Raw genomic sequence first — 16,072 nt, 5'->3', positions numbered from 1 at the left:
GGGGATGATGAGCCCTTATGTTTTGCTCTATTTGGGAAAACGTACCATTTTTCACAAGGAGAGCTTGATAATTAACTCCGTTCAGAACCAGTGATTTCTTAACATGTTATTTACCATTACACTACTAGCGAAGAAACACCCACACTTTTATTCCAAAATACAGTGCTAAGCAAATTATCCTACATTTAAACTTGAATAGAGATCTCCAAATTAGACTCATGCATCTCTGAGAACCAAGTAACACCAACTTTATTTCTCTGTGGTAGTACGTTAACTGGGTAAAACAGTTTTTAAAATCATAAATAGTGCATTATTTGATTTAAACAGCAGGATGGTATCGGAATGATCAGTGCAATAGTAATGTGTGCGTACGTCAACTCATGTCAGTGTAGCTAGCTAGGTGTTTTTAGTGCAGGTAAGGCACTAGTTTGGCATTGAACCACTCATCGGTGAACTGAAGGTGATCTCCTTCTGTGGCCAGGAAATCCAGTTTCCCATCTGCCTCCATCGCTGCCAGTCCCAGACGATCCTTAAAACCGGTAACATTATCAGAATCTGTATTATTGAAATACGTGTCTGTTTGAAGATGCGTAAACATGATGGGGTTTTACCTCTTTATAGAGGACACTCTCCTGAAGGGTCTCGGTCTCTTTCGCCTGACCAGTTTTCAGAAAACCAAACCACTACGACAAAGAGATTGCAAATGGAAAAACATCTTGTTCATAAGCAATTACAGTGTAGGAGGAGGACAGTACATCAAGAGATTGTCACGATGTGTCCAGTATTTACCTCGGTGTCAACTGGATCAACAACGCTGTCCTGCAAGAACTTGACCATCACAAACTTGTCCAGCAGTTGGAGGTTCTTCTTGTAAGTCTCATTCACCACCTGGGAGGTGAAATGCAGCAGATCATTTGAATTAAATTGGAATACAGTTATGGAGAGTTCTCTGGAGAATGAAGACAAACAGCACTGTATGACCAATCAAATAACGTCCAATTCTGAAAATGAGCACCATACTAACCCGCTCCTGATTGATATCAGCCAGGAAGAGGCTGTGTTTTTTGTACAGGTCGTCATTCAGTGGGTCGTGCCAGTACTGTGCCTGCACCAAGCTGATAAAGACAAGGATTCCAAATGTACCACTAGATAACAGCCACAATACATAAAGCACTGTCTTTTCTTTGCGCATCCTCTCAAAAACATACAGTAACTATGTCATACTGATTACCTGGGTGCTGCTGACTTGTCTCAAACATAACAATTTCCTTCTGAGTTGTAAGCCTACACTCACTGTTTTTGCACAATATCGGTATAAGCTCCTGAGTTGAGTTCCTTGCGAATCCAGTCACAGATATGGGAGCTCTCTCCAGGGCATCTAGGGAGACCATACACCCCTGTGAATGTGGAGAATAGAATCATTACACAACTGTCAGGAAGTGAATGAAAAACAATGTTGCTGAATAGAGACGAGGCACTGTTGCCATGGTGCCGTTACCTTGTTGTTGTCCCCCAACAGAGATCAGGGTTTTCATTGGAGGAGATGGACAGCGCTGCGCCACTGCCCTCCTAGGGGGAAAAGAGGTGGAAAGGTGAAGAACTGAGAATGACAGCTTCTTGTATAAAGTATATTCCTCCGCTTACCAGGGATGGGCAACTCCTTGAGGACCGGAGACTCCGCAGGATTTTGTTCCACCTCGGCTATGAGACACCTGATTTAACTACATTGGTTGAATAGGTGTCAAAGTGTACTGCAGCTCTCCAGAACCGGAGTGGCCCTTCCCAATCTCTAACATTCTATTTAAAAAAACATTCTGAGAGGCTTTGCGAGTACGGGTCCAGAGACACTTACAGGAACTGCCCTCCCTGGGAGAAGCCCATGGCATTGTAGCCATCCTTCAGCTTGGGATCCTGGGCCAGCTGGCTGCACACCATGGACACCTGCTCATTGACGTCCATGAAGAAACCATTCTCTGTGTCCTGAGGGGTAGATATGAGGCAAGAAAGTTCATGGTGGGAACGTAACAAAGTTGGCAAACAGGAATATCACATTTCAGAAAATAGGTCAGAGGTGAGCTATTTTACCCTACAAAGGCCGGTGAATGCAAGCACCGCAGTAACACACTTGATTCTACTAATCAACTTCAATCAAAGCTTTCATTAGTAGGAACATGTGCGTTACCGCTTGGCTGGAGAAAAGGCAAGCATCCACACTGGTCACCGCAGATCTTGACTGTCCACCACTGAGCAGGGCCGGAGTTACGGACAGGCCTTAGGGGGCCTGGCCCACCTTACCGTACCTCCTTGCCAGTCTAAATAATATTCATTTATTTGACCGAGATGTGCGCCGACAGAAGACGCTTCAATCACAGAAAAAGCATCCGAGCGAGTGAAACAGTGCCACGCTGTCTCAGTATGTGTAGACCATGTACAGTTGAAGTCGGAAGTTTACATACACCTTAGCCAAATACATTTAAACTCAGTTTTTCACAATTCCTGACATTTAATCCTAGTAAACATTCCCTGTCTTAGGTCAGTTAGGATCACCACTTTATTTTAAGAATGTAAAATGTCAGAATAATAGAGAATTATTTCTTTCAGCTTTTATTTCTTTCATCACATTCCCAGTGGGTTAGAAGTTTATATACATTCAATTAGCATTTGGTAGCGTTGCCTATACATTTATTAACTTGGGTCAAACGTTTTGGGTAGTCCACAACAAGTTGGGTGAATTTTGTCCCATTCCTCCTGACAAAGCTGGTGTAATTGAGTCAGGTTTTTAGGCCTCCTTGCTTGCACACGCTTTATCAGTTCTGCCCACAAAGTTGTGGCCATCTAGCCATCTAGTATGCTTGGGGTCATTGTCTATTTGGAAGACCCATTTGCGACCAAGCTTTAACTTCCTGAATGTCTTGATGTTGCTTCAATATATCCACAATTTTCCTACCTCATGATGCCATCTATTTTGTGAAGTGCACCAGTCCCTCCTGCAGCAAAGCCCCCCCACAACATGAGGCTGCCACCCCGTGCTTCACGGTTGGGATGGTGTTCTTCGGCTTTTTGTTTAATCAGACCAGAGAACATTCATCCAAAAAGTACTATCTTTGTCCCCATGTGCAGTTGCAAAATGTAGTCTTGCTTTTTTTATGGCGGTTTTGGAGCAGTGGCTTCTTCCTTGCTGAGAGGCCTTTCAGGTTATGTCGATATAGGACTCGTTTTACTGTGTGTGTGTGTGTGTGTGTGTGTGATATATATATACACTTTTGTACCTGTTTCCTCCAGCATCTTCACAAGGCTATTTGCTGTTCTGGGATTGATTTGCACTTTTCTCACCAAAGTACGTTCATCTCTAGGAGACAGAATGCATCGCCTTCCTGAGCAGTATGACGGCTGCTTGGTCCCATGGTGTTTATACTTGCGTACTATTGTTTGTACAGATGAACGTGGTACCTACAGAAGTTTTCTTCCAAGGATGAACCAGACTTGTGGAGGTCTACAATTTATTTTCTGAGGTCTTGGCTGATTTCTTTTGATTTTCCTATGATGTCAAGCAAAGAGGCACTGAGTTTGAAGGTAGGCCTTGAAATACATCCACACTCCAATTGACTCAAATTATGTCAATTAGCCTATCAGAAGCTTCTAAAGCCATGACATCATTTTCTAGAATTTCCAACCTGTTTAAAGGCACAGCCAAATTAGTGTATGTAAACTTCTGACCAACTGGAATTGTGATACAATGAATTAAGTGAAATAATCTGTAAACAATTGTTGGAAGAATGACTTGTGTCATGCACAAAGTAGATGTCTTAACCGAATTGCCAAAACTATAGTTTGTTAACAAGAAATTTGTGAAGTGGTTGAAAAACGAGTTTTAATGACTCCAACCTAAGTGTATGTAAACTTCCAACTTCAACTGTATCTGATGCTGTCTGGATCAAAAGAGTATGGCATGTCATACTATTTCTGGCCAAACAGCATCAGATACATGGGCTACGTATATTAAGACAGAGGGGCGCTGTTTCGCTAACTCAGATGCTTTCGCCGGTGAGAAAGTTTCAGCAGAGTAAGAGAGGGCTCACTATTTGCGAAAATCTGTCCAAAATAAGCCTAATGCGTTTCTACGGGCATAATATGCAGACCTTAGCTTGTCGCCTGCCTTCCTGCCTCTGGGACAACTCCCGTTGTTAGGGCGGAGACATGAGAATCTCATCATTATATACAGATCTCAGGTTTCAGCCTCTTCAAGAGGAAAGGAAAGTTGCCATGTGCACAGTGCACTGTTCGGACAATGGCTTCCCCTATAGTATGATGTTTTGCCAAAATTATATAATTACTCCTGTCTAAATAAAATCATTCAAAATCCATCAACCACAGAGCACGACTTAGCCACAAGCCACATAGCTTCTTAGGCACATGCCTATTTAGGCAGACAGTATTTGGGCAGCACGCGTGACAATAAGCCTAGCTGATTATTGAGTTGTCAGTGAACAGCATCTAAATGATGTGTTTAGATAATGTCTTGAGTATCATTTTAAAATGTTGAGAGAAAAAAAAAGTGGAGGGGTATGGGATGAAGATATGGCACGAATGTACTTGGTTCTCTAGGATGCGCGCAGCTGTCTCCTGCCAATTCTTGCGCATTTCCTTGTGTGAATTGTTTGCCCATTGATTGTTTATTTGGATCAATTCCCAATTACATACAGTGTATTCAGAAAGTATTCAGACCCTATTTTTGCTATATTCTAGTGGCCAGTATAGACATCGATCAAGTGCACAAGATTATGTATGTGCAAAAATAATGTTCACTGAGTAAAAACATATATAATCCCTCCTCACTCTCACACACACAGTTCAACACAACAAAAACGATATCTTTGAGCTACACTGCACATTATTACATTGTACATTTTTTGCTTGTGGACATCTGTTCTACAATGTGCCAGCAAAAGTGAGAAAGTGTGTGGTGTTCCTTTCACCTCTATAGTGGCATCCAGCTTAAGCCTGGCCCGGCATCAGCTACACTTGATCCCTGAATCGACTTGTTTAACAAGCAATGCCTCATTTTCACCTAATTCTCTCATTCTGAAAATGAACCACATACTGTAGAGGGAAAACATTAGTTAACAGATAGTGGTTAGTTTGTTAGCTTGTTAACATTTCACACAGATTGCCAGGGTCCAGTAAGCAACTAAAGCATTATAACTTGAGGAACGATGTTGTGCCGAAAAGCTCCCCCCTGCCAGAATCCCCCCCCTTCGCGTAAACGCGCACGCACTCCATTCTTCATTGCTGCGACTTGCTTTCTAGTTGAGATTTCTGATCACGTTAGGCTGCGTTTAATTTTATATGTTGGTTTGATCGTGGGGGAGGCACTGGTAATGTTTGCAGTTCTCGGTTTGACTAATTGTTTGAACTGTATTAGTCTATAAATAAATCTCTGCCAAAATTCATCATCTCTCCCATGTCTTATTCGACTAGTAGATGTTCTGAAATGTTTATTACTTGCCTACATTTTACACCCTCTGTTTAATATAACACACATACATGAATTATTCATTTTGGTTGCCTATCCTGACGAAGTTTGTTCTATAGAACGTTTTTGACTCTGTGCGCCACAGAAAGTATTTGACTCTAGCCACAAAATTAAGGAAATTAGAATGGAGGAGGATTTCAGCAAGCCCCCCCCCCCCGCCCCCCAATTGCATCAAACCCTTCATACGCAGCCTCTGGTCCACATTGTATAAACCGACATTAAGTCAACAAAGTCCTTTTTGTTTTGAGTCATTGGGAATGATAATAGTTCCTCACAATATTTGAAAAATCTTCACTAGCTATAGCTCAAGTCAAGACAGATGGTAAGAGAGGCAGGGCACAGAGATGAATGCGATTGAAAGAACCTGAATATAATCAGGATATTTTCTGTTTTTATTTGTTTGCTTTAGGTTTTATTTTACTTAGTTGACAATGGAAGTTACAGGCCTACTGCTGCATTGACCTACAGGCAATCTCTGAGTTCCATGCGCTCATTTCTTTAGCTGCCAACGGCTCACGGTGTATCAATGTGTCCATACAGCTCTCGCATTAGTTGAATTATAACTTTGAGATTTGTATCATTTTAATTATGATTTTTATGATTAACTACGTGACAATGATTTTGAGAAACAAAAACATTATAGAAATATAACTGTTCCACAAAAATGCACATGTAAAAATAATCATAACTGGCACACAGACCGGTAGAAATGGTAGGGTAAAATGGTAGGGTAAATTGTAAGCTTCACCAAATTTGAAACTGGTCTTAACGATAACCATTAAAAATTAAAAATAAATAAAAATCACATAGGTTCGTCCGAAAAAAACTAGCCTGCCTATGGAAATCAAATGCCGTCCAACTTATTCATTTTGGCGCTAGCCCTGCCACAGAGATAGGTTCAAGGAGAGTGGAAAGTACCTGAATGACAGTCTTGCCAATCATCAGGGACAGGACGTCAATGCCAGGGACTGCTTCCTCGATCATCTTCTTTATGGAGCCCATGCTGAGAGGGTTGCAACAGCTGTCTCCTGTATTCAAACAGAAACAAGAACAGGGTCTATATACACTATCTGACATAGCATGACTTATCTAAGGGCCACAGGCAAATACAGGAAGTGGCCTCCCCTTCCTTGCTTAGCCATTCTGCCAAACTGAAAAACATCATTGCTGTATGTGAAAACATAATGTTCTAGTATTATGCATCTAAGTGCTTACCCATTCCATGCCACATAACCAATGGGAGGGTGGCATTGTCAGATCCATGTACCGGGCTGAGGAAAAGTTGTGACAGCAGGGGGCCAGCCCCCAGGAGCAAGCGGAGAAGTGTGGTCATCTTGAACCCTGAAATCAATATAAAGAAGAGGACCAGAAGTGAACTAATGCAAATTCAAGGCTATCTATGTAATCAGTCATGTGTTACAACAGGAATGTTAGTGGGCTATTAGCGGTGTTAAACGGAACAATATGTGTTAGTGTTAAAAGGCACAATGTGTAATTTCAACAGCCTGGCCCTGCCATTTTGTTTGGTAAACTGAGCAATGGGGCTGAGGGAAAGTAATCTCTCAGATGCAGACGTAGTTATTATGAATGCAAGGACTGGCAGAGAGTGCCTTTAAAGCCGCGATTCTTGTTTGGTAGGGGTCTTCCATGTTGTCAAAATCATGGAATATGCCTGCGAGAGCTTCCCAAAATCAAAGACAAGTTTGGGAGGTGCCTTTCTTTTATAACAAACCAGTTAACGTTAGCTAGCACGCTACCTTCCCAAATGTGGGAAGCTAGGGACGTTATTTTCCTAGCTTGATAGGTATCTATGTCTGACCAAGCAACTGTCTACATTTCTTGCTAGTCGTGTTTCACTGAATATTGAAACTATACACATTTGCTGAGCAATAAACACTCAATCTGAAACCGAGCAATAAACTACTACTTACTTTTCAGAATCGCCACAGTTTGTCACATGACATGCTAGCTACCCGGAAGAAACTTGAGAAACAATCATCAACTTCCACATCATACGGAGCAGCATATCGCGCGATGTGTACATTCGTTTAGTTTACCTTGTGTTGTAGAGTTCAGTGTAAATTAAAAATAACGTCACCGAATAAAAAAATATTATTGATCATGTGACTACCGCTTTCCCTGAATCGCAAACAGTGTACACAACACTTTTACCACTGTTTTTACTTGGTCTGTGCCAAGTGGAAAGGCTACAAGCAGTAAAGACGCTATACCGCTATAAGGCAAAACAGAGAGCTCTTTACACATTTATTAAACACGACAGGTGCAACGTAAACCAAAGGTTTGTGTTGAAGAGTCCATTCGTTCTAGGTAGGTTTGCTCTATAGCTCAAATTCAACTAAAATGCACTAGCAGCTGTACTATTTTGGATCTACTTATGAGACCTATCTAGCTATCTGTTCTCGTTATGTACCAATGTGGCCAGCTGTTTCAAGTGAATGTTTCGATTCACATGCATGACTGACTGCTTATAAGCCTCCAGTGTTGTAATAACCTTGTTTTATTATTTTTATTTTATTTAACCTTTTTTTTATCTTGGCAAGTTAGTTCAGAACAAATTCTTATTTACAATGACGGCCTACCAAAAGGCCTCCTGCGGGGACGGGAGCTGGGATTATAAATACAAATAAATTAAATAAAAATATATGGCAAAATACACATCAAAACAAGAGAGAGAGCAGAACACTACACAAAGAGAGCCCTAAGACAACAACATAGCATGAGAGAAACACATGACAACACAGCATAGTCAGAAGCCATAGAAGTCAAAGATATTCCTGTAGGTCTGTCATGTAAAAGAAAACAAGTTGTCACGTAATGAGGCTATTGTAATGTGAGCATAATTCATTGCATTGTTTGTTGTCATTATAGACAGTGATGGCGTGTGATACCCATTAGTTATGTCGAACGGGTTGGATTTAAAATCCCCTTTCCCAAATCTAATGTCAGAAAATGGAGAAGTTATGATTGAAAGAAGAAGCATAGAGTTACTAAAACTACACACAGTTATTATACCAACTTTGGAAGAAGTGAACTTTACAGATAACACACAATCACATACCAATGCCCATGTTTTTTTTGACTGTGTCCGTTTGTAATGGGAATTTCCAGGTGAACAAAAAGGAGAGCAGTCGTTGATCACATCAATCAAAATAATGTTGGTTTAATTACAAGATGCAACAGGGAGACACCTCTAGTACAGAAGCAGAGAAAATGTCTAACGGGCTCTCTCTTTTGCTCTTGGAGACAGGCCCTTTATATTCAGACAGTGCCAAATGTTCTCTTAACATCAGCCCGAGAGGCTTGTGCGAAGTCAAAACAAAAGACAGTGACTTTGCCTGCTGCTACAGAATCACACAGTGCATACTGTGCATAATGTAATCAATACAATTAGAATCAGTGTCCTCGGTCCTTTTGCAATCTGTAGCTCTGGCGTCAATCACTATCAAACGATATGAGAAGAATCCATAACATTCAGTACAAAAATCTAGTGACTATCAACTCAGACACAAATATGTCACAAATAGAACACTGGAAATTATGTATATTACAGAATAGCAAAAACATATAAATATGCTAAGCATTGTGTTAATCACTCTAAACTGAATAAGAACTCGGTCATCAGTGTAAATAAGAATTTCTTCTTAACTGACTTGCCTAGTTAAATAAAACATTTAATAAATATACTTTATTAACCTTAAATGGCCACTACACCATGTCAAAAGGCACTACATTATGTCATTCTATTCCACCCCCCTCATCAGCTGACTTGTGTAACACACTCTCTGTTCCTCCAATGTTAACCTTTTGAGTGTGAACGTTTTATTCGTCAGCAGATACACTAGGTTCACATCTGCTTTTAATCAGTCTGCACAAGCTACAGTCAGAGTGAAGGAGAGGCCAAGACTACTGGTTTATTTAATTTAGCGGACAGACCTGTATTCTGAGATCAGATTTATTGCGTACTACTGGTCCAGCTCTAAAAGAGGTAGCTATGAAAAATCATTGAATTCATGATTCTGTGACTGACTTTACATAGGCCATAATTCACAGACTGGTATTTGTTTTCCATCTTGTTTTTTTCTTCAGGATCAACATGTATAAGCCACACCACCAGCCAGCCTAAAACTATTTGGAGCATCATCTGAAGAAGAATGTATGATGCTCCCCAGTCCTATGATCTAGGTCTAGAAACTCAATAACAGCAAGTGAGTAACATTCTGGTCCAACCAGTCCTACTTGTGATAATTGGTCAAACCTTTTTCTCTATCTAATCCAGGGCTCTCCAACCCTCTTCCTGGAGAGCTACCATCCTGTAGGTTTTCGCTCCAACCCTCATCTAGCGCACCTGATTCTAATAATTAGCTGGTTGAGAAGCTGAATCAGGTTAGTTACAACTGGGGTTGGAGTGAAAACCTACAGGTGGGTAGCTCTCCAGGAACAGGGTTGGAGAACCCTGAATTTTGAACATTCCTCAATATAAAGAGCTAAGTCTACTGTTATGATGCATGTCTACAGTATATTTGATTTCTTTGACTTAGTCAGGTGTTTTGTAATGTTTGCACAAGCACACATGGATTTATTTGAACACCATAAGGACCATTGACCTGTCAGGTCATGGTCATTCTCATATCCAGCCTGTGTCTGTAGTCTTAACCCCCGTGTGTGTGTGTGTGTGTGTGTGTGTGTGTGTGTGTGTGTGTGTGTGTGCGCTTGCGCTTGCGCATGAGACTGAATGTTTTGCCATTTTTCCTGCTGACTTTTGCTCTCTGTCTGTCCTGCACATTTTCTTAGGACACTATGGTTAGGTGACCTCAGATCACAACCACTTCATTCCATCTCTGGCTGTCACCTGACTGGTGGTTGCCATGGCTTTACAAAATGGATACTCCATCAACTCCACCCCACTGGACGAGAGTGGAGAGACAACACCCCTACTTAAAAAACAAGTGGTGGATGTTGATGATTCAGGTGTCTACTATTTTTGGGTTGCTCTTTTGCATAGTCAGCACTCAGCAGCATGGATGTGCTAGAGGGTGATTTATTATGTAATGATAACTTTTTATGATAGTTGAAGGAAGTCATATCAAGTGAAAATTTGACCTACCTGGAAGTTTGGATATGTCCCTATGCTTTAGCTTAGTGCTAGTGAAATAGGTCATTTAAGTGTCAAGTACTCCTCGTTTGCTAGTGTAGATGTTCTATCAGCGCTGTTTAAATAGTCATCTTTAAAGTCTAAGTGTTTTCAGATCGATTGTGAGGTGTGATTGTGCACTTGTTGTCATCATGTCTACCAGTACCTCCACAATGCTGCTCTGCACGCTACAATCTGGCCATCATGATGTTCTTCGGATTCTCCGTTGTCTACGGTCTCCGTGTCAATCTAAGTGTTGCCATGGTCGCCATGGTCAATGGGACCAATAGCCAACCAACTCTCAACAGCTCAGTTGGCCATGAGTGCCCAGTGTCCTCCCACGGGAATAACAACGGCAGCCAAACCCCAGACCAACCAGACGGGGTAAGTACCAGCTTTTCCAAAGTATCCACAACTAGACCTATAGTATACTGTACATCCATATTAAAGCTCATATATTACAGTACATCAATATGCTTCACACAAACATGATGCATGCATAATGGACATACTGCACATGCAAAGTATGCACAGTAGATACAAGACACTCACAAACTAATACGTAACACTATTGCTCATTTACCTCTCTCTCTCTCTCTCTCTCTCTCTCTCTCTCTCTCAGATACCTCAGTACTCGTGGGATTCTCCAACTCAGGGCCTGCTGCTGGGGGCGTTCTTCTTTGGTTACCTGGTGACTCAGATCCCCGGGGGTTACCTGGCCGGCCACTTTGGAGGGAGTATCTTCTTGGGGGGAGGGGTGCTTGGCACCGCAGCCCTCACCCTCCTCACCCCCCTGGCAGCCCAGCTAGGACCCTACTGGCTGTTTGGTTTACGGGCACTGGAGGGATTTGGGGAGGTAAGAGGCTTCATCATGTGTGCAGAGTAGGGGTCAATCTCATTCTGTTATCAGCATTGAACTGGATTAGCTTAGCATTCGATTTATGGGATACTTACAGTATAGCCAATTTGGCCATGTGGTCATTATTTTCTCTAAAACTCCAAGGTATATTGTTAATTTAAGTGACAAATCAGTGTGTATTGCTCTGTGTTTGTGTGTCGTCAGGGGGTGACATTCCCGGCCATGATGGCCATGTGGGCTCGCTGGGCTCCCCCTCTAGAGAGGTCTCGTCTTATTTCCCTGTCGGGGTCAGGGGCAAACTTTGGGGCTTTTGTAGCCCTGCCCCTCACCGGCTTCATATGTCACAGTCTGGGCTGGCCCGCTGTCTTCTACATGTGTGGTGAGAGTTGGATAGCAATTACACTCCCCAAACATATACACTGAGTGTTCAAAACATTAAGGACACCTTCGCAATCTTGAGTTGCACCCCCCAACCATATACATTCCCCCTACACACACCATTATCTGCATTGTCAGCTCTTATTTTATTCTCCTGTTTTCACACACATTATACTTTCCTATTTTTGGATCATTCACAATTCTTCTCTTCACACTCAATCAATCAAATGTATTTATAGAGTATTTCTATTTTTTTACAACAGTAGTTGAGAAGAAAAAAAAGGTGCTTATACAGAAACTGAGCCTAAAACCCCAGAGAGCATGCAATGCAGATGTAGAGGCACGGTGGCTAGGAAACACTCCCTAGAAATACAGGAACCTAGTTCAGCACAAACACTGTTCCAACACAACCTCTTGCTTTATAAAGATGTCAACATAACCAGTCTTTTCTCTCATTCCCTCCCTCTCTCTCCCTCTTTCTCTCGTCACCAGGGGGTGCTGGTTGTATTTGGGCAGTTTTCTGGTTCATTCTGGTGTCTGACCAGCCTGGCACTCATCCACGAATCAGCACAAGAGAAAAACATTACATCATCAACTCCATAGGAAAAGATGTAACAACAATATATCTGTGGTATCCTTTATGCCACTTTATCAAACATTTGTCAATCACTTTTACAGTCAATCCCCTTTCTCTCTCTCTCTCTCTCTCTCTCTTTCTCTATGCCTCTTAACCCAGGGTGGTGCCCATGGCTGGTCGGTGCCTTTGTTACCCATGGTGCTCTCTGTTCCCCTGTGGGCCATCATAGTGTCTCAGATGTGTGCCAACTGGGGTTACTACACTCTGCTCACCTCACTACCCACCTACATGGACACGGTGCTTCACTTTGACCTCCGACAGGTGAGACCCAAAGAAATTGTACATTAAGTCATACATCATAGATATGGACATATGATTTCTATGGATGATGCCAGAAGAGGGGAGAGACAGAGTGAGATGCTCAATTCCAGAGTGCTGTCAAGACTAGATAACTATAAGAATATGGTAATAGCTCTACCGGGTGGCAAACTACCTGCCCTCCAGGACACCTTCAGCACCCGATGTCACAGGAAGGCTAAAAAGATCATCAAGGACAACAACCATCCGAGCCACTGCCTGTTCACCCCGCTATCATCCAGAAGGCGAGGTAAGTACAGGTGCATCAAATCTGGGACCGAAAGACTGAAAAACAGCTTCTATCTCAAGGCCATCAGACTGTTAAACAGCCATCACTTGGTGGCTTCCACCCGGTTACGTAACCCTGCATGTTAGAGGCTGCTGCCCTATATACAGAGACTTGAAATCACTGGCCATTTTAATAATGGAACACTAGTCACTGTAATAATGTTTACATATTTTGCTTTACTCATCTCATATGTATATACTGTATTCTATTCTACTGTATTTTAGTCTATGCCACTCTGTAATGGTTCATCCTAATATTTATATATTTAATTCCATTCTTTTACTTTTAGGTTTGTGTGAATTGTGTGTATTGTTGTGAATTGTTAGATACTACTGCACCGATGGATCTAGAAACACAAGCATATCGCTATACCCGCAATAACATCTCCTAAATATGTGTATGTGACCAATACAATTTGATTTGATTTTGATATAAGGGAAAGGGGGATAGCTAGTCAGTTGTACAACTGAATGCCTTCAACTGAAATGTGTCTTCCGCATTTAACCAAACCCCTATGAATCAGAGAGGTGCGGTTGGCTGCCATAATCGACATCCAGGCTCCATAGGTAGAGTTTTGTCATATTTCTTAGACAAGTGTATACATACTTTAGGTGGTAGGAATAAAGAATGACTGACTAAGATTTAGTGTCGTATCAGTATATCACACTGTACAGGGATAGTACAGGAGTCTCTGGACTTGAATCATGTTGTGTTGTTACCAAGGCCTGTGCTGCTGTAGCAATGTTTGAATAAAACATTGGTGAAAGTGACGCCATTTTATCGGGATATTTTATTCCTACAATGTAGTTGCAATTATTTTTGTCGTTGGTTAATATAGTCTATTTCTTTCTGTTTCTCTATGTAGAATGCCTTTCTCTCAGCTCTGCCCTATCTGGGTGGCTGGGCCTTCTCAGTGATATCAGGTGTAGTAGCAGACAGCCTCCTGGAGAAGGAGCTGTTGAGTGTAACAGCGGTCCGCAAGATCTTCACTATCACAGGCAAGGAGGGGACTTTTATTTTGGAAGGAATTGGTCTTGGTTACTTATGGAATGGGCTTTACCAGATGTTGATTGATTGGCTGTTAAAACGTATAAAAGTTTGCAACATTTTTTGGGGGATTCTTTGGTACTATTTAATGCAGTTGATATTTTAGTCTGTAGAAATATGTTTTAGCGAAATATGAACTTACAGAGTTTTACATTTTATATTGACATTTTAGTGATTTATCAGAAGCTCTTATCCAGAGCAACTTACAGTTAGAGTATTTTATATATATATATAAATATATATATATGTGTATATATATTGTGTGTGTTGTTGTCGTTGTTGTTAATTGAATGAATGAATGGCCACACTTATGTCTCTTATCAATAGAAAGTAAGTGCAGTGTTTGAACATTCAACATGTGTATTGATGTATATTGTTGACTCCTCCTCCCTCAGGTCTGCTGCTGCCTGCAGCGTTCCTGGTTGCTGTGGGCTTCTCCGGCTGCAGTGGGGTGTTGGCTGTGACCTTCCTCACCCTCTCTACCACTGTAGGGGGCACCAGTGCAGCCGGGGTCTTCATCAACCAGATAGACATTGCTCCACGGTGGGTGTTTATCTATTTGACATGTCGTCACTTCACTTGTTTCTCTTCACTTCTCTCCTTTACTCACCAGTCTTTTCTGGCATGTTTTGGACCTTCACTGAACTCTCTTGCACTCATTCTATCACACTCTCAGTCACTTACTCAGTGCCTTTTCACTGCTTTTGGATGTATTTGAACCTCTTTGTCTCACTCTTCCTCTCATATTCAGGTATGCGGGGGTGCTTTTAGGAATCACCAACACTTTCGCGACTATCCCAGGTGTTGTCGCGCCCATCATCACAGGTTACCTCACCAAAGATGTACGCTTTAGCTTTTCCCTCATCATCAAATTGATTCATTCTGAAACTGCTTTTCAAAATAATTCAATATATTTAATATAGCTACTTAAATACTTGTTTCTGTAAAAAGTATTCGACCGAGGCTGCGTCTACACAGGCAGTCCAATTCTGATATTTTTTTCACTCATTGGTCTTTTGACCAATCAGCTCTGAAAAAGATCTGATGTGATTGGTCCAAAGAACAATTAGTGGAAGACAGATCAGAATTGGGCTGCTTGACATGAGGACAATGCAATGGCTCATTTCTAAAAGTTACTGCACCCTTGAAGACTGTTATACATACGACTGTGACTCATGTCTCCCCTCCCTCCTCAAACAGCACTCCTTGGCGGGATGGAGGAATGTGTTCTGTCTATCAGCCGGGATCAGCGCCGGAGGAGCGCTTGTCTTCACCTTGTTTGGCAGCGGGAAGGTCCAGAAATGGGCCCTGGCAGAGGAGGATCAGGAGCAGGCAGAAACAGAGAGAGATGGGTTAATCCCTACATGACAAGACAAGACAAGACAAGACAAGACAAGACATGACATGACATGACCTAAAGGGAATAGGGCCTGTAAGAAATAAGCTGACCTCAGGTTAACTTAACTCCCCATCAGGTGGTTTTAAAAAGGATGGACCAGTGCATTTTAATAGTCTCTTAGTACACTGTGTTGGGAATGGGACCCTATATATAATACATTATTCATGATAGAATTAGGGACTTTTTAAAATGGCCTCTTTATATTCCAAATACCTTTCTTTAGTATTGTTTACAACAATCTGTTTCTGACCACGTTTCGTATTTATACTGAACAAAAAAATATAAATGCAACAAGTAAAGTGTTGCTCCTATGTTTCATGAGTTTAAATATTTCTCAGATTTTCTGCACAAAATTTGCCAAAATAATCTATCCACCTGACAGGTGTGGCATATCATGAATCTGATTAAACAGCATGATCATTACACAGGTGCACCTTGTGCTGGGGACAAAATGCCACTCTAAAATGTGAAGTTTTGTCAC

The 16,072-nt window shown here is 41.6% G+C and overlaps 2 protein-coding genes across 6 annotated transcripts; one reads left to right on the top strand and one right to left on the bottom strand.

The window, feature by feature from the left end:
- Window positions 1-125: 125 nt before the first annotated feature.
- Window positions 126-7,569, bottom strand: ppt1 (palmitoyl-protein thioesterase 1 (ceroid-lipofuscinosis, neuronal 1, infantile)). The gene is made up of 10 exons (XM_024441760.1): window positions 7,465-7,569; window positions 6,749-6,874; window positions 6,452-6,561; window positions 1,853-1,980; window positions 1,499-1,569; window positions 1,295-1,397; window positions 1,025-1,115; window positions 790-888; window positions 612-683; window positions 126-529 (listed from the first exon to the last, which is right to left on the bottom strand). The coding sequence occupies exons 2-10, from the start codon at window positions 6,864-6,866 to the stop codon at window positions 407-409; spliced, it is 915 nt and encodes a 304-aa protein (XP_024297528.1). The 5' UTR covers window positions 6,867-6,874; window positions 7,465-7,569; the 3' UTR covers window positions 126-406.
- Window positions 7,570-7,668: 99 nt separating this feature from the next.
- si:ch1073-513e17.1 (sialin) lies at window positions 7,669-15,754 on the top strand. Of its 5 annotated transcripts, none has more exons than XM_024441754.2 (13): window positions 7,669-7,861; window positions 9,388-9,539; window positions 9,641-9,759; window positions 10,346-10,522; window positions 10,849-11,069; window positions 11,308-11,541; window positions 11,749-11,923; window positions 12,415-12,533; window positions 12,659-12,820; window positions 14,011-14,143; window positions 14,588-14,735; window positions 14,944-15,034; window positions 15,393-15,754. In XM_024441754.2, the coding sequence occupies exons 4-13, from the start codon at window positions 10,420-10,422 to the stop codon at window positions 15,558-15,560; spliced, it is 1,554 nt and encodes a 517-aa protein (XP_024297522.1). In that variant the 5' UTR covers window positions 7,669-7,861; window positions 9,388-9,539; window positions 9,641-9,759; window positions 10,346-10,419; the 3' UTR covers window positions 15,561-15,754. The 5 variants fall into 5 exon arrangements, with proteins under 5 accessions (XP_024297522.1, XP_024297521.1, XP_024297526.1 ...); XM_024441753.2 differs by having other exon boundaries at window positions 9,385-9,539; XM_024441758.2 differs by lacking the exon at window positions 9,388-9,539 and having other exon boundaries at window positions 7,669-7,832.
- The last annotated feature ends 318 nt before the right edge of the window (window positions 15,755-16,072 follow it).

The sequence above is a fragment of the Oncorhynchus tshawytscha genome, linkage group LG13 (assembly GCF_018296145.1).
Source record: "Oncorhynchus tshawytscha isolate Ot180627B linkage group LG13, Otsh_v2.0, whole genome shotgun sequence".
Classification (NCBI taxonomy): Eukaryota; Metazoa; Chordata; class Actinopteri; order Salmoniformes; family Salmonidae; genus Oncorhynchus; species Oncorhynchus tshawytscha.
This window is presented reverse-complemented; position numbering and strand designations above follow the sequence as displayed.